We start from the raw sequence: 24313 nt of genomic DNA on the forward strand, positions 1-24313 counted from the left end.
CATGGGCGAACGTTTCTTGCATTGAGGAATTTAATCACTGCCCTCACTTCACAACTGGCGGCGTTCTCAATTTTTTTAAACATTGTAAACAATCACAGAAACAACACAGGCAATACTAGCGTCACGCAACTTGGCTCAGAGAAGGCAGACAAGCCACTGAAGCTATCTGACCTCGTCCAGCGGCTACTCGCGTCGTCAGCACTTCATGCGGCACGAACGGGTACTACTTTCCGGATGACCCTCGTATTTGCAGCATATTCTAAATGAGGCCAGCGAAAGATATCATTTTTCTTTGAACTTTCCATCATATTAACCCAGTAATCTTCGAATAATCGTAATTTTTTGTTAACTTGTCCACATTTTCCCCGTATGTGTTTCAGCCAGGAGAAATCGTGAGTGAAGGTTACGCCTAGATATTTAATCGATTCTAGGCAATCCATTTCGGTGTTCCCCATGCAGTAGGCGTTCGGGATGGAATTAATTTTTCCAAAAATTCATCAATACGCACCATTTTTAATTTAATGTGATTGCCAAGTGTCGCACTATAATTGAATAGAATTAAGGCAATCTGATAAAGATGCTTTATTAATAGGATTCCGAATATCACAGTAAACCACCGTTACCTCGGAAAATAAACGTATCTTACAGGTGACAATGGAATCAATGCCGTTGATGTAAAGTAGGAATAAAAGAGGTCCGATGACACTTCCCTGGGGGAACACCTGAAGTAACGTCTACTGCATTTGAACCAACTCCATCCATTACTACTCTTTGAACCCGGCCATTCAAAAAGTCTTTTATCCAACCCCGGATATTTGTATCTATGCCATATGCTTCTAGCTTTGCAATTAGTTTACTATGAGGTAATTTGTCGAAGGCTTTCTTAAAATCTGGAAAAATCACGTCCACTGGAAAAATGCTTTCTCCCGAAATAAGAATATCATAAGCAAAAAGCGCAAGTCGAGCCTCGTAGGATCTACCTTTTCGGAAACCGTGCTGATTTTTCATTAATAACTCCTGTTTATCAAGGTGTCTCACGATCGAACTAGCAACTATATGTTCCATAACCTTGCACAATATTAATGTGAGGGCACAAAACTATGTCTGTAATCACCCGGCTGGTGCTTGTCTACGTTTTTAATAATGTTTTACGTTGGCCGTTTTACAATACTCGTACTATATGTTCCAAAACCTTGCACGAAATTGCGCAAGATGATTGTTGTTTTGCTGTTACCTCCTCCTCAAACAAACTCCCCACCTCAACTTCCTCCTGTGGAACACAATGGAAGTTCATAAGCCTTTCAGTGGTCAGCTTCTGGCTGTGTTCCTCCACAAACTCATCAATATCATTGTTATTCATCTCCAGTCCCAGGAACTTGGCCAAAGACAAAATCTCGTTGACTACATTCCCTATATCAGCTGTCTCAGATTCCTTAGAGGGGATTTCATCAACGCTCTCCAGTGATCAGTGAGAGCTACGAATAACCACGTAAAAAGTTATTACATACTATATCGTGTGCATTTTGATGAATGAATGTGTGGAAGGAACTAAATTATTATTTCATTCGTTCCTTCAAAGAAATTAACATAGAAGCAAAAATTTGATGAATAATACAGAATTATTTGATGAATTTCATGTAAAATTTAGCTTCGGCACTATTGCATGCTTGACGCATTAAACTATAATAAACTTTTTAAGATATAATGGAAGGAGGTCTATGACTCGGAATTAATATAGAAAGAAAGGTGAATGAAGATTTATTCATCATTCTCAGTATTTTTCTGAAATAATTTATCCGAGAAGGTACACGTAATTGTTCTCGGATGAAGCGTTTGAAACAGACAGGGAAAAGAGAGGCAAAATGAATCTATCAAAAGAGGAAAAAATTCCAATTAATATTAGATTTGTCTGTAGAAGCTGTTGGGGGTACCTTAATATGAAAAATAATGTTTGGAATAGATTTTAAAAGTTAATGGGATGACAAAGGGAAGTCATTAAAGGTAGACTATGGATATACGAGAAATATTAAATAAGAAATATGCACTTTAGAGAATTTTAACGAGTGTAATTATATGCTTTTTGAGCAGAAGGAAATATAAAAACGATCTTTATGCTTAGAATGCGAAAAAAAGTAATAATTCCAAGGTCTAGCCTTCGAGAATCTACGGTTCGTCCATCATTGGTCATTAGTGGGTAAAATAAAAATGTTTTGATTACTCTAGGTAGTAAAGACAAATAAGGTAATCCAGGTAACTTTTCTAACCGCCAAAACTACTACTGTAATTGGGGATGAAGTTAACCCTGTGATATGAGTTTAAGGAGGAAAGACTATAGTATCTAATGATCATTTATAATGCAAGAACACTCTGATGTAAGATAATTATGGTTATTATACTTGGTCATATATCGAATTAGTTGAAGCATTAATGATTGAAATTTGAATGATGGAAGGAATTTTCTTTTATTGACAATTTTCTATAATCGAAGGCGAGAAATTCCATGCTATTCATTGCTTTAATATTTTTGTGCATAAATAGTGATTTTCGATTTTAAAATCGGGCACAGTTTAGATATGTTAGTGCAAAGCATGTTTTCTCCGGGATCACTTTCCTAATCGTCTTTGACAAATCTAACTTATTTGAGAAAGAAAACTCCTATTTCCTTCGACAAATCCGGGAAGCTATCGTTCATAATTCAAGGAACATTCACAGAACAGCCTAAAAACTTCAACTGAAAAGAATGATGCACCTTTTTCAACACCTGGTAACGTCTCTTGCTTGGGGGGAGACGAAGAAATATCCCTATAATTGGACATTCAGTGATGCTCCTGTCAAACCTAAGAAGAGACTCAGTCTCCCTGAGCTCCTATACAAGTGCGCACCTTTTCATTCCTTGCCGTTTCTGGATCGTACAATACCTCCAAAATATCGTGAAGTGGAAGAAAACGTCTTAAAAAATTCCTGTAAATCGTGAGTTTCCATGACAACCATACAATATCGGTTAAAAGAATGTTCTTGATAATGTCAAAATTAGCTCGATTGTGACAGATCAATTTGTAGATAAAAGAAAGGAGCGTTAACGATATTATCTAAATTTACATTGATAATGGTAGATCACTATTAATAAATAAAGAAAGTTACCGAATCGGATGAAAGAAAAGTAAATTCACAGGAAGAATGATGATGCTTGCAAATGGTTATAAATATTATAGTGATTCTTTATAGCTTATAGTTTTTCTATTTGAGTACATTTATATAGGAACGAACAGCGCCGAGAGCCGTAATCTGTGCTGTTAGAAACGCTCCTTTATGTGAAATATTGGCTTAACTCTTAGTGCATCGAAATGATTGGGGAGAGAAAAAACGTGCTAATTCTAATAAAAATTGAATTTTTCTCCCCACTCTTATTATGCGTCCCCTGAACTTGTTCTCTGAGAAATTTTATTCACAATTTTTTGAAAACCTTGTTTCGTAAGTAACGAGCGCGCACATCACCATTAATCGCCTGGGGTGGCTAAATGTATTTTCACTAGGACGAATATCCTTCCCACCGAAAAAAAATAACGTAAAATGTTATAGACAAAATATTTTTGTATCTCATTAGCGAAAAAAATCCAAAGTGCATTTTCACTGACCCACAAAAAAGAGACTCACGCCCTACCATTTTGGATTGGAGAACATTTTGGGGTCAAGTCCGGCCCAAATTGCCGGGAAAAATCCAATATTCCACCACTTTTAAAGGCGAAACTTTCGCTCCGAAGAGAAAGGGGTGTCATTTGAACGAGGTCTCCGGTGCAAAAATTGATTCTAGGAAACGGTCCTAAGTCGGCAGCAAAAAAAATACAGCAACGGGTGTTATCGATCTCCCAATTTATTTGCAAACTCGAAATAAAAACAGGGTGATTACACATTTACGGACGGTGACGGCAGAGTTGACTTATCGCGAAGCGTTATTATTCACCCGATGGATCTTTCGTTTTCCTTTCCTTTCCTTCCACCACAGTGACCTTATTCCCCACCGCTGGCTCCTTTCCCCGCTTGTCTACCTTTTCCCCTCCCAGGAGGAAATCCCAAACTGAGCTGGCAAAAGAGCTAAAGGGAATTCGGGAAACAGGAAAAGGAGATGGTTATGTGGAGAAGGAGCAGTGGTGGAATTATAGGATAATATCTACCACTCATCTCCCACCAATGACGTTTTACTTTGCGAGAGATTCAAAAGTTCGGCTTATTAAAGGAAGTGCGAGAGAAATGTTGTCAGAAAGAGGGAAAGAGAAGAAGGGAAGGGGTAAGAGAGACGGAAAGAAAGAGAGGAAGGGGGAATGAAAAGGAAGAGAGAATTGCACCACTTCAAATGTGGCTTCTAAGGGTTGACTGTTTTCATTCGAGAAATTCCTCGCCTCGCCCTTCCGAGCGAAGGGGACGAGTAGGAGGACAAAGAGTGGGAGATATTGGATACGAATGGCTTTGAAGAGAGCCGAGGGGAAAAGGTGGCGAGGATGTGTGTGTGTGTGTGCTAGAGAGAGAGAGAGAGAGAGAGAGAGAGAGAGAGAGAGAGAGAGAGAGAGAGAGAGAGAGAGAGAGAGAGAGAGACAGACAGACAGAGACAGAGTTACCAATGGTTGTGTAGTGAGGAGAGGTAGGAAACGATGGAGGGAGGGAGGTAGTTGGAGGAAAGGGGAGGAATTGTTGGTGGGCGGAAGTGTCTAGGGGAAACAAATGGGAAAAAGAGGGAGGAGACGACGATAGTTGACTAAGGATACGAAAAGAAAACTACGGACGGGTCTGGAAAAAGACGAATTCCATTATGTTGGGGTGTGCGAGGATGCAACGTCGGAAAGCGACGAGACGTTAGCGGAGAGTAAATTGTAACTAGAAAGGGAGGAGGAGAGAGAGGCACTAAGTCTGAGTGGGAAATGATGGATGGCCTTTTGATTCTCGAACATGGAAATGCAAATGTGATCACTTTCTAATTAAACTTTTCGTCCACATGACAACACTTGACCCAAAGTAACAACATTTGCAAAATCATTTTGAAATTCTCGGTTCAGTCGCAAGGTTCGAGTCCATTCGAAACGTAAGATAGAAAGAAAAATGCACTTCGTATATCATCTAAGATATCTATGATACTTAGAGCAGACGCTCACAGAAAAGCAGACGGATATTAAAACAGCACTTGCGTCTTAACATGCAAGACAAAATCGTTGATGATCGAATAATTTTTCTCTTTATTATTCTGAAATTATATAAATTTTCTCTTAATTATTCTGAAAAACGAAAAATGTGTATTCAACATAACACGCGAAGAAAAAATATATGGTTAATATACATTAACTTGGTACCCTGTATACTACCACTTGGGTATAGCAGAGGGTGATTTCAAGCTAGGCATAGAACATAAGTATTAAGTTTCATTTAAATTTTAGTAACCGATAAAAATAAAAAATCTTTTATAAAATTCTTATAATCACGGTCCATCAATAATGGTGAAGATTTTAAAGATATTTTTCAGCTATCTTCAATGTGATAAAAATAAAGTTGCAATTCAACTTTTGAGAATAAATTTCTTCAGAGTTATTCAATTAGAATGATTGGTAGTTGCATACCTAGTTGTCTTTTAGAACTTTCTAAATATATTTATAATGCTCATATTTAAGAATGCTAAGACGGAAAATAACTAAAAGATTTGAGCGTCTCCAACTATTGCATTGTAAACTGAATTGAACCTAATTTAGGCCCATATAATTCTCCACCCAACAAAAAGTCGATTTTTAGACTTTTCTAACGTAAAATGGCGTGCGAATCGTGTCGATCCGATTATTCTAAGTACCGAGGCCAGTAATTTGTCCTTTCTGAATAGTGGCATCAGAAGCACCTAGGGTATACTGTACAAATTCTTAATAGTCCAGCAATCCTTATCGGTGACGGAGAAAATAATAAAAAAAAGAAATTCTAGTTTCTAATTCTTCCTAGATATCATTTTTTTTTTAGTTTCTTATTCTATATTTGCAGCAACATTTCAGTGAATTGGAAACTAGAAAGAAACAAAAAGACTGGAAAAAATCGGTGTCGGTCAGAGCTGATAACTATCCAACAAAAGACAATAAAGAATAATAAAATTACCATTCATGAGAGGAATAACGGTCAAAATCGACTGAATTATGAGAAAATACGGCTTATATACCGCCTTCAGACCTTGACATAAGATATTATGAGCACATTAAGATGCATTAAAGGGATGGGTTCCTTTGGAGACTGCAGGAAGTAACCAGAACCCATATCAAACATACCAGAAATGGAAAGTTAGAGGAAGAGGAACGACCATTGGAGCATGATTTGAAGAACACGAGAGAGCCATTAAGCAAGGGCACTGGTTATGATCCACTCTAATCGAGCATGCTGTAACAGATGGGCCTTAAATGGATATGAAGAGCATAGCGATGGTAGGAAGAGAGGAATATTACAAGACGAGGCTCATTTGGGAAGCTAATGAAACACCCTAGAAATTTCGCCGGGGACCAAGGACACGTTCATTAAACCACTGAGATCAGTCTTTCTTCTTTTATTTTTCCAGAAACTTCCAAAGAGTTTAACCCATGTCCTAGGTATATGAGGAAAAAATGGATGAATTCTCGGAATACTGATAAAATAATTTTTTCGTGGCCTTTGGTCAGCTGATAAAAAACCCTTGTGAAATTGAATTACATTTTGAGTAACAGGAAATGGTATCATTAGCGGCGCCTAACTAATGAATAGATTTACGGAATTTGTAGACAGTAATAACCAATAAACACTCATTTTTTTGTTCCATACCAGTCCCTGAGGTGGCGCGGTAACACCCTCCCCTGCCAACTCGGAAGCCGCGGGTACGACGGGGTACGCGGTTCGGTACGCGGGTACGAGTCGGTACGCGGGTTCCCGCCTAGGAGAATTTTCCTTCTCCTAAGGCTTGGATGTTTGTGATTGCCTTTACTGTATGTATGTATAGGGTTAACTGGAAAAAGAGATTATTGATTCTCAAACCCGCCACAATAAAATTCGTTAAATAAATAAATACTACGCAGTGAAAGACTAATAGAATATGGATGCTTGAAAAAGCTGTGAACATTACAGTGCTCTTAGGAAGCGGCTGTTAAATGTGTTTATTGTGCACCTGGTATTCAGTTACCCCTCTCTTCATTATAGTTTTTTTTCCAACGGTGGTCGAAGAACCAGCACTTACGCAATCATCAAACCCCAGGGCATATTTGGATTATCAATTGAGTTGTTTATCCAGAACGGTAAATGTGATTAAAAGCGTGAAATGAACTTTTGACTTTTTAATGTTCCACCCAAATTTATATTGAAAATCGACTATTTTTTCAGTATATAATTGCCATTTAACAAACTAATCAATCCAAGTTGGCTTGATAGGTAAAGGTAGAGTTCACATAATACTAAGGCTTGTGAAAACACATCAGGCTAGGAAGGTCAATCCATGTCCTATCGTTGTCAGTGGTTTCCCAGGAAGATCTAGTAAAATAAGATTCACTCTGCCGGGGTCAAAGGTGCGCAGAAGCGTAACCGAGAATCAAACCTATCGAGACCTACGATAATTATCCCAGCGTTTTACCCTATAGAGTGCCAGGCCCTAGCCAACATTATAAAGGGAAAATATCTCGCGTCCATTCGTGGATACGAGGGCTGCTCAGTAAGTAAATTCCGTTATACTATAAAAAATACATTGGAATAGATACATAAAGGTATTTTTGTAATCAGAAGGAAATCAGAAGATTTACCTGTAGGAGAAGTGAGGTGAGGGTATAAACTATTGAAGCACATAAAAGAAGATACCCAATACAAGTATTTTACCTAGCTAATGACATTTACCTTTTGAAACCATGGTCTGTTTCTTAAGATTTGTTGAGGAACATCACCAGCTACTTTGCTAACGGTACAATGAAATTATTCCACAAATTTTAATCTGAATCTATCCTTTATACCTATTTACACATTAAGAATATATTTGTTCTTCGCCTAAACTGTAATTTAACGGGATAAGTTTGACCTACCATTTGGCGTACATACTAAATTAGGTTTTTTCACTTTTCAATAATATACAGGTAAGATATGTTCCTTGAAAATGTGGTAGGATGAGTGAATAGACTTAAACGCCTTTCTTAACTATCGCTGTGCTTTCCAAATGGACGGAAGACCCGCATAAAACTACACAATAGAAATTCGTGCCCGAGCAAAAGCGGTGTTTTCCAATATTGGTAGCCAAATCTCCGACTAATTTGAATTATTAAAGAGTTTCTTCAGAAATTTCTTCCCAAATGACTTGCGGGAGGATGGGACAACTGGAGAGTTTTGCTAATGTGTCGGCCGCCATTAAGGTAACGATCCCCTGAGTGGTGGAGAAGAAAACAGGGAGAGCCGAAGCAATGGATGGATGCTGCTCTTCCAGAGGACGAATAAACGCTAAAAAAACGAGGGGTTATCTGTCATGGAGAGGATTGTCGAGATAAGAGATAACGAAATAGTTTTGGAAAGACGGGAAGGCTGGAAATGAGAAAGAATTGAGTATTGCGTGGGTTTGAGTGTTGAAGTGGAAGGGGAAACGAGGAGAGAAAAGGAAAAAAGCTTGAGAGGAGGAAATGCGAGGAGATTGGAAGGGCAGTGGTGTTAGAGGCATTGCTGGAAGGAAGAGAGTGGTGGAGCAGTACCGCTGAGAAGCTAAAGGGGGGGAAGGGAATTTCAGTGAGCAAAGGGAGACGTAGGGATGGGGTGATGGTGGCCGAAGAACCCGGCAGTTACGGCCTCATCGTCCGTTTGTCTCCGCCCTCTTTTCCGTTGTTTCCATGGGAAGACCTTTTGTGCGAGGGCGATAAAGGAAAGGCCATCTCCTACACTTTTCCGGAACTTATTCTATTCTGGAGACAAACTTCCTTTTCGCTTCCCTTTTCCCCGCCCCGTGTCCCCTCTTAATGTTTCCCGACCGCTTATTCCCTCCTCTCCGCCTTCCCTTTGGTCCTTTTGTGTGACAGGCGAAGAGTCAGCCACCCGTCGTCTCTCAGCGTCGGTCGATGTCGGGAATGCATGGCGAAAGCAATGAGATTTGTACTCAAGGTTGGTTCATGGAGCAGAAGACGGTATTTCCGGAAACCTGTATAACACAATTTTAGTCAAAATCGCAGCAGGCTGTCGCGATAAACCACTTCGCAAGCATTGCGATAAGATAATAGATCAGCGGTTCTATAGAGTGATTTATTCAGGCTAATATCATCAATTCGATATATTGATCCTAAAAAATAACTTTTCAGTTTCATTTTTTACAAAAATGAAAATCCTTACACAAAAGAATTGTCTTTGTAAACTTCCAGTTGGACAATTTTAATAAAAACGTCTGAAAATGTACAGAATTCCACTCAGTGTGATTAAAGTATAGCTGTTAGTTTAATATATCTGAGAAATAATAATAATTAACTTAAAGTGATAGTGTTGAGACAGTGAAATGTGATGGAGGCCCTGCTACTTGTATCGCACATTTCATTATGCAATTTTGTACATTGACAGCTGGTATGATAATGTTTGGATCAGTACGGATATGCACTTGAAAGATAGATAGATAGATAGTGGTCTTTATTTGGGCGAAATTGAGACCAAATGGTCCCTTCTTCCATTTAACCCATCGTCATATACATATAATATTAGCCATTTAAACTTACAGTTACATTCAAATCTAAACATAAACACATAGAGATAGACATAAATTCATTAATCCAAATTTGCACATCGAAAAGAAAAAAGTATATACATATATATAGACACACACATACACATACATACACATACACACACATATATACCTATATGCATACACATACACACACATATATACCTATATGCATACACATACATACACATATACATACATATCCACACACACATACATATACACACATAAAACATACATACATGCATTCATACACATGCATAAATACATACATAAGTACGCACATACACACCCATACATACATACATATACATATATAAATTAAGAATACTCCTTCAAATACTCAAATTAAATGACAGTGATGATAGAGTACAATAAAATGAGGAAAGTCTAAGCAAAGAATGAGGTTTGTGGGAAAAGCTAGGGAGAGCGTGGCATTGCTCAACTAGTAAAAACCCACGCAGGAAAAACACCCACGAAGAGAAGGGGGGTGTGAAAAACCTGCGAAAACCCTATTAATTAGAGGAAAGATACATGTACATTGTAACAATCATTTTTACAGAGTATACATATTATTAAGTTACTGAAATTGAAATGGAGAAATTAAATACATTGACAACACATGCGGAGTAATGAGAAGCGTGATGTTTCTAAAAATAATTACGCAAACTCCTACCGCTTGAGATGACAAAACAAAAAGCAGGGTAAAAAACAAAGTAGACACAGTGATCTGTATAACAGCTGAGTGGAATGACGGAGGGATACTGGTTAAGTTAAGTACCTGAGGAAAATGAACTTGTGAAGTGCTCTTCTAAATGTTGTTGTTGATGAAGAGTTTTTTTATGTCATCTGGGAGAGAGTTCCACAGACGGCATGCTGTAACATGAAAAGATTTGTGATAGATTTCCGTGCGATGGTGTGGGACAAGAAGTTTGTTATTACCCCTGGTATTTCTGTTGTGGATTGAGTTGATGAAGAGGAAGTTTTTGTATAGATAATTAGGGGTGTGCTTTGAAAGTATTCCGTAGAGAAGTGAAAGAATATGTAAATGCCTGCGGCCTTCTAGCTTTAACCAGGATATTCTACTAAATGAGTCGGAAATATGATCGTACTTCCTAAGATCACATATGAACCGCACACAGGAATTATGGGTCTTCTGGAGTTTGGTTTTTAGTTCGCCTGAAAGGTCTTGGTATACTACATCACAGTAATCAAAGTTGGGTATGAGAAGAGTGGACACAAGAAGCATCTTTAAGGAGGGGGGAGCAATGTGCTTTAACCTTTTCAGTGAATGCAGGGATGAGTTAATTTTTCTGCAGATAGCAATTGCATGATCAGTCCAAGATAATGTTTCATTTATGGTTAAGCCTAAATTATTTACTGTCTTTAGGTATGGTATGATAGATCCTTGCAATTTTAGTGGTGGTAGTTTATCAATACTTATTTTAGAATGTATTTTATGGTATCCAATTATGATGGACTGACTTTTGATTGGGTTTATTTTCAATAAATTTTTTATTCCCCATAGTGACAAAGCAGCCAGATCTGCATTAATTTCGTTTATAATTGTAGGTAGGTCTTGAAGGCGGGAATGGTGATATATTTGTAAATCATCGGCATAAAGGTGATGATTGCAATTTAAAATGCATTTACTAATATCGTTTATATACAGGGAAAAAAGCAAAGGTCCAAGAATGGATCCTTGTGGAACACCCCTGTGTATTTGAAGCCAGTTAGAGGATGAATTAGGTGTAGTCACACTTTGGAATCGGTTACTTAGGTATGAGCGAATCCACAGTAAAGACGAGGAAGAAAAATTCAGGTTTTGAAGTTTTGCTAAGAGAATATCTTTGTCAATAGAGTCGAAGGCTTTGGTTAAGTCTAGGAGAGTCATTATTGTCACCTCTTTGCGATCCATGGATAGTCGGATGTCATCTGTTATTTTAAGGAGAGCGGTAGCTGTGCTGTGAGAGGACCGAAAGCCAGATTGTAGAGGATCAAGTAAGTTATTTTCATTCAAAAACTTTGAAATTTGTTCGTGAATGAGTCTCTCGAATGCTTTTGATAAAGGAGGCAAGATGCTGATTGGTCTGTATTCAGCAATGTTAGTGGGTGTGGATTTTTTGGGGATGGGACGGACGAGGGCACGTTTCCAGAGGGAGGGATATGTTTCAGTTAAAATAGACCAATTAAAGATATGAGTTAAAACAGGAAGTACAATAGGAAGTAACTTTTGTATGAGAATAGCTGAAATTCCGTCTGCTCCATCTGAGGAGGACTTGATTTTTTTGAGGGCCTGGAGGACTTCCATTTGTGTGACGGGAGAAATTTTGAATGAGCTTCCAGCAGAAACTGGAGTTGGTTCAGAATTTTGCAAACTGTATATGTATTCATTTTTTGCATTAAAGTCGATTTCCGTCGGTGGGGTTGTGAATAAACGGTTTAGGTCGTCTGGAGAAATGTCAGCAGGTAGGGAGTGTTGATTTTTAGTTTTTCCGACACCAAGGTACTTCAAGCTTTTCCAAATATGTGACGGGGGCTCTTTAGATACTTGGAAGGCATATCTGATTTTGGAATTTCTAATGACTTGTTTAGTTTTGTTACGCAGTTTTTTGTAGATATTGAATACATTTTCGTTTTTATGTTTTTTAAACAGGCTATAGACTGCGTCACGCCTACGCATCAAGTATTTTATTTCATCTGTTATCCAAGGGGAGCGTGGTTTGGACAGTCGGATTTTTCTAAACGGTGCATGTTTGTCTCCTAGATCATTTAAGAACGTATTAAATAGTTCTACTTTTTTATCTATGTCGTTGATGAATTCTATAGACTGCCATGGAATGGTAGCCGCATCGGATACCAGGTATTTGTCATCTATGGACTTGAAATCGCGAGTAAGAATGAATTTCTGCTTAAATTTAGGACATCTAACTGAGTATGTTAAAAATAACACATCATGCATGGATATTCCTGGGGCAGAAAGTTGCCCATATGTTGTGATTTTGTCAGGGTTGGCTGTAATTATTGCATCAAGCCAAGTGGCTGATGAAGATGTATGATGGGTAGGTTCTAGGGGAAGTATGCTAAGACCGAGGGATGACATAGAGTTAGTAATTGTTTTAGAGTCATGAGTTCATCTACATCTACATCTACTTAATACCCCGCAAGCCGCCGCAAGGGCGTGTGGCGGGGGGTGCTAGGACACCACCCATAATTTAGAAAAGAAAAAGAAAAAAACGCATGCAATAAAGACAAAATCATATACTACCTTGATCAAAAATTTCCCGGAATTTATTCAGAAAATTAAAAATACAAGTTTATTCATCTAAATCTATATTGTCCCCTTCAAAGTAATCCCCATCGACTGCAACACACTTATGCCAGCGCTTGATCCAATCCTCGAAACATTTTTTATATTCGGTTTTCGGTATGTCCATCAGTGCTTCCTGCGATTTTTCCATTACTTCCTCTCGGCTGCTAAAACGCGTTCCCCGTAATGGTTTTTTAACTCGATTGAACAGAAAGAAGTCACAGGGAGCCAAATCAGGTGAATTCGGTGGCTGTTGGATGGTATTTGTTGCATTTTTCGTCAAAAAATTACGAATAATGATAGCACTGTGCGACGGTGCGTTATCATGGTGCAAAATCCACGAGTTTTCTGCCCACATTTCTGGTCTCTTTCGGCGAATTGCTTCACGCAAACGTCTCATAACGCCCAAATAATACTCTTTGTTTACTGTCTGGCCTTCTGGCAAAAATTCATGATGCACTACACCGTTGTAATCCATGAAAACCGTCAGCATTGCCTTCTTTTTTGACTGAAAACGACGTGGTTTTTTTGGTCTCGGCTCATTTGGTGAACGCCATTCACTTGCCTGATGTCTGGATTGCGTGTCGTACTCATAAACCCACGTCTCGTCTCCAGTAATGATCCTTTTGATGAATGTGGGATCGGATTCAGCCTCGCAAATCATGTCTTTTGCGACGTCAACACGGTCTCTTTTTTGCATGAAATTGAGGTCTTTCGGCACCAACTTTACTGCTACACGACGGAAACCCAAATCATTAACCACAATGTCTTGGGCGGATCCATAGGCAATGTTCAAGTCCTCCGCTATTTCTCTGATGGTTAATTTGCGGTTATTGACCAACATTTCATTTACTTTATCAATTTTTTCACCGACTTTCGATGTCGATGGTCTGCCACTGCGTTCATCATCTTCGATTGACTCACGACCACTTCTGAACCGCTCGTGCCACTGGTAAACGACCGTTTTTTTTTAGAGAATCGTTGCCGAAACACTTTTCCAACATTTCCAACGTCCGTGCGCCACTAAATCCGTTTTTTACGCAAAATTTAATACAAGTTCGTTGTTGCAAATTTAAATCCATTTCTGCAATTGTAAAAAATCGCCAACACACACAGAGATAGATGTACTCTTGGCTACGTAACTTTTGCAAATGTCAAGTTATGACACTAAGATTTAAAGGGAATATCAACAACAGATGTACCAATTTAACAAAAAAACAGAACTCAAATCGGAACGATGGGAGCGCCACACGGTGGTTATTCCGGGAACTTTTTGATCGAGGTAGTATAAAAAAAAACATGGCATACATTCATGCATGAACACTTACACCCCACACACATGCAAACTCTCAAACTACCAACTAACATACACATGCACCTGAAAGTATACCTAACATCTCTATAGTGTTTAATTTTGTTCCGACTTGTAAATTCAACGTTTTTAATATTTCTAAAGTGACTTCGGTTTCTAGCTATTATGATTAGTGATTGTTCGGGGAAAGAATGAGTATTTGTACCTATCTGTCTTGGAATCTATCTCCCTTAGTTTATCTTTGTGGTCTGATCTACCTAAGTAGTGTGGGGCCATTATAATTCCTTCAGTGTCATATTTAAACTCGTTTGTTCTGAACCTTTCTAAAAGTCTAAGCCTCGCTTGTTCTCTCCGCACTTCAAGTGGTTCCCAGCCTAAATCCCCTAAGAGACCTGTCACACTTGTGTTTTTATCATAACAATTTTTAACGAATCTAGCGGATTTTCTCTGGACTTTATCTAATTCTTTTTTTCCAAATTTTCTCCCACGGATCCCAAATACTTGCGGCATATTCCAAATGAGGTCTAACTAGAGCAAAATAACACCTCTCTTTAACTTTTTCATTACATTTCCCTACCACTCGTTTTATGAAGCCAAGTTTCTTTAAAGCTGATCCGCATATTGTCCTGATATGTGCTCCCCATGAAAGGCGTGGTGTTAGAACAACCCCCAAATATTTAACTTGATTTGCCGTGGTCAATACTGAACCCTCTATTTTGTAGTTTATATCCTGTTCCTCGCTTCCTTTATTCCAAAATTTCAAAACTGCACATTTATCTATATTAAGTGTTAATCCCCATTTATTGCACCATTCCGAGATATTGACTAAGTCTCTAGAGAGTAGATCGCGATCTAGTTGGCTCCTTATTTCCCTGTATATCACCGTGTCGTCAGCAAATAACCTTAGATTGCTACTAACGTGTGTGCTTAAGTCATTTATGTATATTAAGAACAGAAGAGGCCCTATTACACTTCCCTGGGGGACGCCCGAAGTTACATCTCTCTCCGTTGAGCACAACCCATTTATGACTACTATTTGTTTGCGGTTTGACAAGAAGTCTCTAATCCAATTAATTATTTTCTCATTGATCCCATAGTATTTAAGTTTATGTAACAATTTATTGTGTGGGACTTTGTCGAAGGCTTTTTTGAAATCCAGGAATACTGCATCGACTTGTGTGTTGTTTTCTCCCGATCTAAGTATATCGTGGTTGAGTTGAGGTGAGTTGAGGAAAGAAAGTTGGCATTGAAGTCACCAGTAATAATAACATGGTCATAGTAGTTCGGAATGAGGGAAGATAATGCTTCTTCCAAGTCGGAAAAATAACCTATCTTGGGTGGGCGGTAAACTATGCCTAAAAGAATTTTTTGTAGGTTGAAGGTTATCTCTAAGAATGCGAACTCTGGTCTTTTGCAGTAAACGGAAGAACTTTTTGATATAATTTTGAATGAGAGATCTTTTCTCACGTAGACACCTACGCCTCCACCACCCTTGCCGATACGATCATGTCGATAGAAGTTGTAGCCAGGAATGTTGATGGATGAGGTAGGCATATGAGGCTTAAGCCAAGTCTCAGCGATGGAAATTGCATGAACGTCGTTGTTAGGTAGAAGTTGACACAATTCGTCAAGGTGCGCAGAGAGACTTTGGGCGTTGAGGTAAATTATTTGAAAAGAACGAGGGTGAGATCTAAAAATGCTGCATATGGTTAATTGATTGTTAAAGAATTAACTTGGAGCCACGTATCGTTCACGTAGATCAATGGTTGTAGATGTTGATTGGAGGGTCGTCTCTCGGGGCAAGGGGAAGGTAACGCTGCGGCGAGGATTGGACTCTGCGGAGGCAGATACCATCCCCGTCTCCAACAGGTACCAGGTGCTGTCGGATGACAGCACCACCGTACCTGCAGCCCCTATCCCTACTCCGAGGGCACTGCCTAGGGTAAGGCATCAGCGGTCGGGGAGGGAGGGAACCGTTATATTAGGTAGCTCAAATGTCCGGCGTATAATGAACCCGCTGCGCCACAGAGTCCAACAGGAGGGAGGTGTTGGATTCTTGTCGTCCTGGTGTATACCGGGCGGCGGGGTACCCCAGGTGACGCTGGCGGTGAAGGCGGCCGTCAGTAATACGGGCTGCTCCAAGCTACGCATTGTGGCTCATGTCGGGACAAACGACGCCTCGGAACGTGGATCTGAAGAGATCCTGCGCTCCTTTAAGGAGATGCACTCGGAGGTGAAACGAGTCGAGGCAGAGTTGAAGGTCCCAATTAAATTAAGTATATGTAGTATTGTGCCGCGTGTAGACCGCGGAAGGCTCGTTTGGAGCCGCATTGAGGGTTTAAATCAGAGATTGCTGGGATTTTGCCGGGGAATCGGAGCGGACTTCGTTGATCTGAGGCCCGTCCTCTCATCGTGTCGGGTACCCCTTAATCGCTCCGGGGTCCATTATACTGCCGAGGCATCGCAGTTGGTAGCGCGTAGGTTACACGAACACGTTTCGAGGGTTTAGCATAGCTGGTAGGCAAGAGCGTAGGTCATATATTGGGAAAAATAAAGTAGAATCCAGCGCTTTTTGTCAATTCAGTTCAGGTAATGCCTCTCATGTCCCCAAAAAAATTGAACAAACAAACACTTGCGTTAAAACAACATATAACCCACGTAAATTTAATAAAATTGGTGCCTCTACATACATAACAGGTAGCAATGCAAGTGAATGTAATTCTTTTGTCTCTGTTCACCACGAATCGTCTCAAAACAGTTTTGTTAGCGTACATAAAACCGAAAAACAAGAAGTTATTAGCCATATTAAAATTATAACATTAAACTGCCGTAGCATTAGAAACAAAATATCGGATATTGAACATATTTTTGTCAGTACAAACGCAGACATAGTAGTTGGAACGGAAAGTTGGCTCACGGGAGATATAGCAAACAATGAGGTTTTTCTAAACGGTTTCACAATTTACAGAAGGGACAGACCAAATAGGTTGGGTGGGGGAGTATTCATTGCAGTAAAGTCACATCTTAGTAGCCAACGATATGAATGCGGCGTAGATGACATAGAAAGCGTTTGGTGCAACATTAAGGACTACAACGGCAGAAGCCTATACGTGTGTTCATTTTATAGACCCCCAGATTCTAACACAGATGTCCTACACAAGCTCGACGAACAAATATCCACTATCAGCAGCAGACAAAGCAACAGTATTACTATAATCGCTGGCGACACAAATCTACCGTCAATTGACTGGGACAACTACTGCGTAGGAAAATCTGCCAAAAACAGAGATTCATGCCAAGAACTCCTTCATATATTCACAAAACACTCCTTAGAACAAATAGTTAAATCACCAACACGGGGCCAAAGCATACTAGACATCTTTGCGACTTCTATGCCCGAAATCATTACTAACATTGAAATAATAGACGGAATCAGTGACCATAAGGCTATTCTTGTGGAGTTAAAAACTAAGTTCGTCAAAATAAACAAAGAAAAGCGTAAAATATACCTATACAACAAGGCAAATTTTAACGGACTAAGAGAATATTTAAAGATAAAATTACCAGAATACAAGACAAAAACACTGACAACAAATACAGAGAACACTTGGAATTATTTCTTAAATATTTTACGCGAAGGATTGAAGACGTACATCCCGTCCAAACTCAAATGCGACAGTAAGGAACCTAGATGGTACAACGGGGAAGTCAGATCGGCATTAAGAAGGCAAAGAAAGCTACAGTCAAATTTCAAAAAGAGTTTAAAAAGTGACGATATAATTTATGTGAATACAACCAAACAGCTACTAAAAGAATGTCGTAGTAAGACGAAAAGTATTATGCGCACAGCACTACACTCTTTTAAATCTAAAATGCTAAGCGAATATCTTGAGGAAAATCCAAAGTCATTCTGGTCCTATGTTAGGGAAATACAGGGTAAACGTCCCACTGTTCACTCTTTGAAGACGGAAAATGGAGAAATCATTACAGATAGCGTGAAAAAGGCAAATATTTTAAACCATTTTTTCCAGAGCGTCTACAACAAAAACACAAAAGCACCAAACGATCCTCCACGCCCACCCGGGGAACACATGAGCGATCTTACACTGACCAAGCAGGGAATAGTACATCTGCTGCGTAGTATCAAATCACACAAGGCTCCTGGTCCGGAAGAAATACCTGCTAGAATATTAAAGGAATTAGCTGACGACATTGCCCCATTTTTACATATTGTTTTTCTAAAATCGATAGAAGAAGGCTCAGTGCCTCGCGACTGGAAGCTAGCCCATATAACTCCCATCTATAAAGGCGGCGATAGGGATAAACCAACCAATTACCGACCCATTTCTTTAACATCGATCTCTTGTAAAATATTGGAACACATTATTGTCACTAACATTATGAGATTTCTTGATAGTAGGGAAATACTAATCCACAACCAGCACGGACTTAGGAAAAGCAGATCTTGCGAAACACAACTTGGTCTCTTCATTCACGATATACTTAGATTAGGAGAAAACAACACACAAGTCGATGCAGTATTCCTGGATTTCAAAAAAGCCTTCGACAAAGTCCCACACAATAAATTGTTACATAAACTTAAATACTATGGGATCAATGAGAAAATAATTAATTGGATTAGAGACTTCTTGTCAAACCGCAAACAAATAGTAGTCATAGATGGGTTGTGCTCAACGGAGAGAGATGTAACTTCGGGCGTCCCCCAGGGAAGTGTAATAGGGCCTCTTCTGTTCTTAATATACATAAATGACTTAAGCACACACGTTAGTAGCAATCTAAGGTTATTTGCTGACGACACGGTGATATACAGGGAAATAAGGAGCCAACTAGATCGCGAGCTACTCTCTAGAGACTTAGTCAATATCTCGGAATGGTGCAATAAATGGGGATTAACACTTAATATAGATAAATGTGCAGTTTTGAAATTTTGGAATAAAGGAAGCGAGGAACAGGATATAAACTACAAAATAGAGGGTTCAGTATTGACCACGGCAAATCAAGTTAAATATTTGGGGGTTGTTCTAACACCACACCTTTCATGGGGAGCACATATCAGGACAATATGCGGATCAGCTTTAAAGAAACTTGGCTTCATAAAACGGGTGGTGGGGAAATGTAATGAAAAAGTTAAAGAGAGGTGTTATTTTGCTCTAGTTAGACCTCATTTGGAATATGCCGCAAGTATTTGGGATCCGTGGGAGAAAATTTGGCAAAAAGAATTAGATAAAGTCCAGAGAAAATCCGCTAGATTCGTTAAAAATTGTTATGATAAAAACACAAGTGTGACAGGTCTCTTAGGGGATTTAGGCTGGGAACCACTTGAAGTGCGGAGAGAACAAGCGAGGCTTAGACTTTTAGAAAGGTTCAGAACAAACGAGTTTAAATATGACACTGAAGGAATTATAATGGCCCCACACTACTTAGGTAGATCAGACCACAAAGATAAACTAAGGGAGATAGATTCTAAGACAGATAGGTACAAATACTCATTCTTTCCCCGAACAATCAGTAATCATAATAGCAAGAAACCGAAGTCACTTTAGAAATATTAAAAACGTTGAATTTACTAGTCGGAACAAAATTAAACACTATAGAGATGTTAGGTATACTTTCAGGTGCATGTGTATGTTAGTTGGTAGTTTGAGTGTTTGCATGTGTGTGGGGTGTAAGTGTTCATGCATGAATGTATGCTATGTTTTTTTTTATATATGATTTTGTCGTTATTGCATGCGGTTTTTTTTTTCTTTTTCTTTTCTAAATTACGGGTGGTGTCCTAGCACCCCCCGCCACACGCCCTTGCGGCGGCTTGCGGGGTATTAAGTAGATGTAGATGTAGATGGTTGCAGAGGAAAGTCTTCGAGACGTATTTTTACCTTCAAGTTGGAAAGAGACGAATTCCGGTGCCAGAGGATTTAGGGATCTGTGGTGGCTTTTAGGGAAGAATTCTGGTGCAAAAGGGTCTAAGGGCGAAAAGGTTTGGGAAAATCCGAACCGGTATTTTGTTGGTAGCTGAGTAAAATGTAATGACACAAGGTCATTATCGGGGAATTCAGTCGTGTATGAGGGACAAGGATTAGCGATGTTACCTGTGGGGGTCAAGGTATTTTGAGTGGAAAGGAGTGGGAGAGCATCCTGCGGTGATGGTGTTACTGGCGGGGTATGGCCGAGGGTGTCCTGCCGTGGGGGTAAGGTAGTGGGTATGCGATAATGAGTTTGGGAATTTGGGAAGGCGTAATGGCTTACGGGTGACGACTGGGAAGTTATGTTTTTAGGAACCTGATAGCCAAAAGAGGGGTTCATCATACTTCTTAGATAAATACTGGAAATAGCGAAGCTATCTATATTAACACAAGCAGAAGCATAAGAGGAAAGAATTAAAAATATTAAAGATCTAAGTATTTACAAGATTAAAAGCATTGGTACGTTAATAGTGATACACTGTATTTGTTAAGGTAGTCTACGAGATTGTTCAGAAAAGCACTAGATGGGAAAGGCGCTAAGCAATGCACTACGCAAAGACTAAACAATTGCAGGAAACAAGTAAATAAAGATCTTGCAAACTCAATTGAAAGGAAGGCACTATCAAGTGAGATATGGGAAAAGCATTACGCACTGACACTAAATAAATTTTCACTAAATTACTTCTAAACACAGCACTACGGGATGATTATTCAAATGGGAAAAAGAATATAAGACACTATTTAAAAGGGAGGCACTATTTAAGACAACTAGGGGAAAAGCACTGGGCACTGACACTAAATCACTTTTCACTTGATGACTTCGCAACGTAGATCAGGAACAGGTGAGCTGGATCAAGCAGCAACAGGGTATAGAAGGTTAGAGATGCAGGAGTAAGATGTGGTGGGAAGTCACTATCACAGAATGAAAGAAGGCAGATCAGGAGTAATTTCCGGAGAGTGGGCGACGAGAATGTAGAGGCACAAAGCACGGAAGGCAGGAATTTCGAGTACCAAAAGGTAAGAGTGCGGCGCGGTAAGGTACTATGAGGGAATGTGTTCGCGGTAGTAGAGAGAGCACTGGCAAGTCACAAATCACTGTATTTAATTATTTTAATCTATCTGCAAGCGGTTGGTCAAAAATGCTCGTGGTAGGCAAGTATGCCTTCAAGGCAATTCACACACTGAGTTAGCGGCGTCCGCTCCTCGATGAAATATTGCGAGAGTTATAATCAACACTCGCCTGCTGCATGTCTCCTTCATTTGATACATAAATCCTGGAGCCATCAGGTTTTAAAATAGTTATTTTACCATCTTGTGTCCATACGTTCTTCGGCCCGGCGAGATCTTTGGCGGCAAGTAGCAGACGCTTCCTAGTGGCTGTGAGTGACTCTGTTATGAGAAACCCGCTCGCTTTTAGGTTTCTTTTTGCCCTCCACACTTGATCCCTATCTTGATAGGAGATAAACTTTACGATGATGGGTCGAGGATACTTGTGGGATTCCTTAAATGGACCTATCCTGTGGCTTCGGTCAAGGGACATGGGGTTCACGCTTACCTTTAATTTATTAATGAAGAAATCTGTGGCTACACGCAAACAGTTCTCACCTTTTTCTTCATTGATCCCATGTATAAGAAGACAATTTCTTCTCGAGTACTGCTCAAGATCATCGAGGCGGTAGTCAAACCTGGAGACGCGTTCTTCAATGTCCTTCAACCTTTCAGAAAGATGATTTAGGTCTCCGTTGATTCCATTTCGAAAGCTGATAAATCTTTCTTCGAGCGACGTAATTTTCACCATCTTTTCTTCGGAGCCGTCCTTCTTTGCCGTTTCCAGCTCTTCTTGGAAACTCGCCATGGTTTTGTTTATTGTTTCCAGCATGGACTTTAACTCGGCGTGGTCATGGGAATGATCGTCCTTTGGTCCGTTATGGTTGACCTTGGGAGGCATTGCAGCAGCGAGAATTGTCTGGGAGTGAAAGTGGGACGGAGCGACCGCTAAACACGTCAACCCTCTACGAGCATTCAAGGAAGACTGGGGAAAGATGGGAAGTAGTATGAAGGATGAGCCTTTGGGTCGATTAGGAGAAGTTTTCTATACGTATGACATAATTAGAAGACTATTTAGATAAAGATATGGATGAAAAACAATGCTTCAAACATAAATAATGAAGATGAGGCTCTGGCTTGTTATCGTATTATGATATTCATTTGTGTGCTTGAAAAAGAGATTACTCTAGAAGCATGACTGACGCTGTTGCATATATCTAAAGAAGAAGATCGTGAGTGAAGGAAGGATAGTGTGCCGCAAAGAAGAATAGAGCAACAGAAGCAACTTGGAGTAGAGTAGAAAATTTTCCGGAAAAAACCGTAAAAAAGCATTATGAATGAATGCATGAGAAAAAAGAATACGAAATCTGGCAATATGTGAAAATGTACCGGAAACTCAATTGTTAGCGGTGGTTATGGGAGTTTAAAAGGAATTAGTCCTGAATTCAACAACAAATTACTCCGACAAAATGTGGTCGGATGGATGATACGCACGTAATGCCTGATTAAGTGATTCAAAAATGCTCTGATTTCCAAGAAACTCGTGAGAAGATGATTTCAGCTACAAGCAATAAATATTACTACTGATTTTTTAAAGAGAATTAGATGAATGGATACACATCGTCAAAAATAAGGAAAGAATATTTTGATAGAATCCAAAACAGTATCGTGCTATTCGAATTGAAACTTTGCTGAGAAAGTAGAAATGAAAGCGAATAGTTTTATATAGGAATGTTTAGATTTTTTAAACATGGTCGCTGTTTTCTATAATTCAATGTAATTTAGATTGCAAAAATGAGCCAACAAACTTATAATACCCAACATATCAATCATAGAGATTTACATATTAGATATGCACAAATACAAGAACTAATGAACATTTATATTAAATACATATTATATGAGAAAACACGAGATAAATAAATAAATTGCAGGAGGACAATAAATGCTCATAAGTTCAACTTTAACTGTAAAGCATTAGCAATATTTATGCCTGTTCAGTAATTATAATGCTTATTTATATTACATGAATCATTTGAAAAATATGTGATTGCTTTTTGATGCCTAAAATTTGACAAGAAAATTATTGAACTCAAGTTATCTAAGGATAGTTGGAACAAATATAAAAGAATGAAAATATATATGAATCACTTTTGTCTATTTCATAGAAATTGTAAATCAATCACATCACCGGAGTAAAGCAAACGAATTATTTGGAGTAATTCTCATAAGATCACCAATGCTTGGCTTTCGTATTACTTATTCATTTACCTGCGATTCATATGGAGTTATTTTGCACTACCATGCACACTTCCGCTGTACGTCGCCACCCGTAATACCTACCTACCACTAATATGAAATTGTTACACCTGTAATAATAAAAAAAGGAAAACTATGGGTGTTAATGGATAATAAAAAACAATTTTGGAGGATAGGTGCAGAACACTAATGACTAATAGCTTGTTCAGTGTGTATTTGCTAACCTTAGTTGCCTCTAACGCTGGAGAATTCAGTAACAACACAAATTAAGTTTACAGCTTCCCGCGTAACTTGCTGGAATATGTGAAGTGCAACAAAGAAAACACATTTTGTAAACTCAACAATACTCAATAAGTATTATGTAACTTACAAAGTGTGCTTTCTTCCTGCTAGAGTTATGCATTTGTATAGAACGAAGGAGAGTAAGATGAAATGGAATGAATTTAAGGTACCAAATCGTTAGAAAACATCAGGGAAAAGTATTTGGTCTCTCAGGATTAGTTTGAAATAGTATTCAAGGTAATATTAGGCTAAATGGGAGTATTTGAGGATACACAGATTACCTGTCTGCTCACGAAGTACTAGAAAATATATTGAAAGAAAGTGTAACGTGCAATGGTTAATTTCGATACATCGATTTGACTGCCTTAAATCAGTGAAAATTAAGATAAATGGTGAAAGATTTGGCCTAA

At 39.0% G+C, this 24313-nt stretch overlaps 1 protein-coding gene across 1 annotated transcript; it reads right to left on the reverse strand.

The window, feature by feature from the left end:
- Positions 1 to 1162: 1162 nt before the first annotated feature.
- On the reverse strand, positions 1163 to 22263 carry LOC139688116 (uncharacterized protein-like). Its single transcript, XM_071585544.1, has 2 exons — positions 21871 to 22263; positions 1163 to 1432 (listed from the first exon to the last, which is right to left on the reverse strand). Exons 1-2 carry the CDS (start codon positions 22261 to 22263, stop codon positions 1163 to 1165), a joined length of 663 nt encoding a protein of 220 aa, XP_071441645.1.
- Between the last annotated feature and the right edge of the window lie 2050 nt (positions 22264 to 24313).

This window comes from Hetaerina americana, unplaced genomic scaffold (genome assembly GCF_022747635.1).
Source record: "Hetaerina americana unplaced genomic scaffold, ioHetAmer1.1.p SCAF_2, whole genome shotgun sequence".
Lineage (NCBI taxonomy): Eukaryota > Metazoa > Arthropoda > Insecta > Odonata > Calopterygidae > Hetaerina > Hetaerina americana.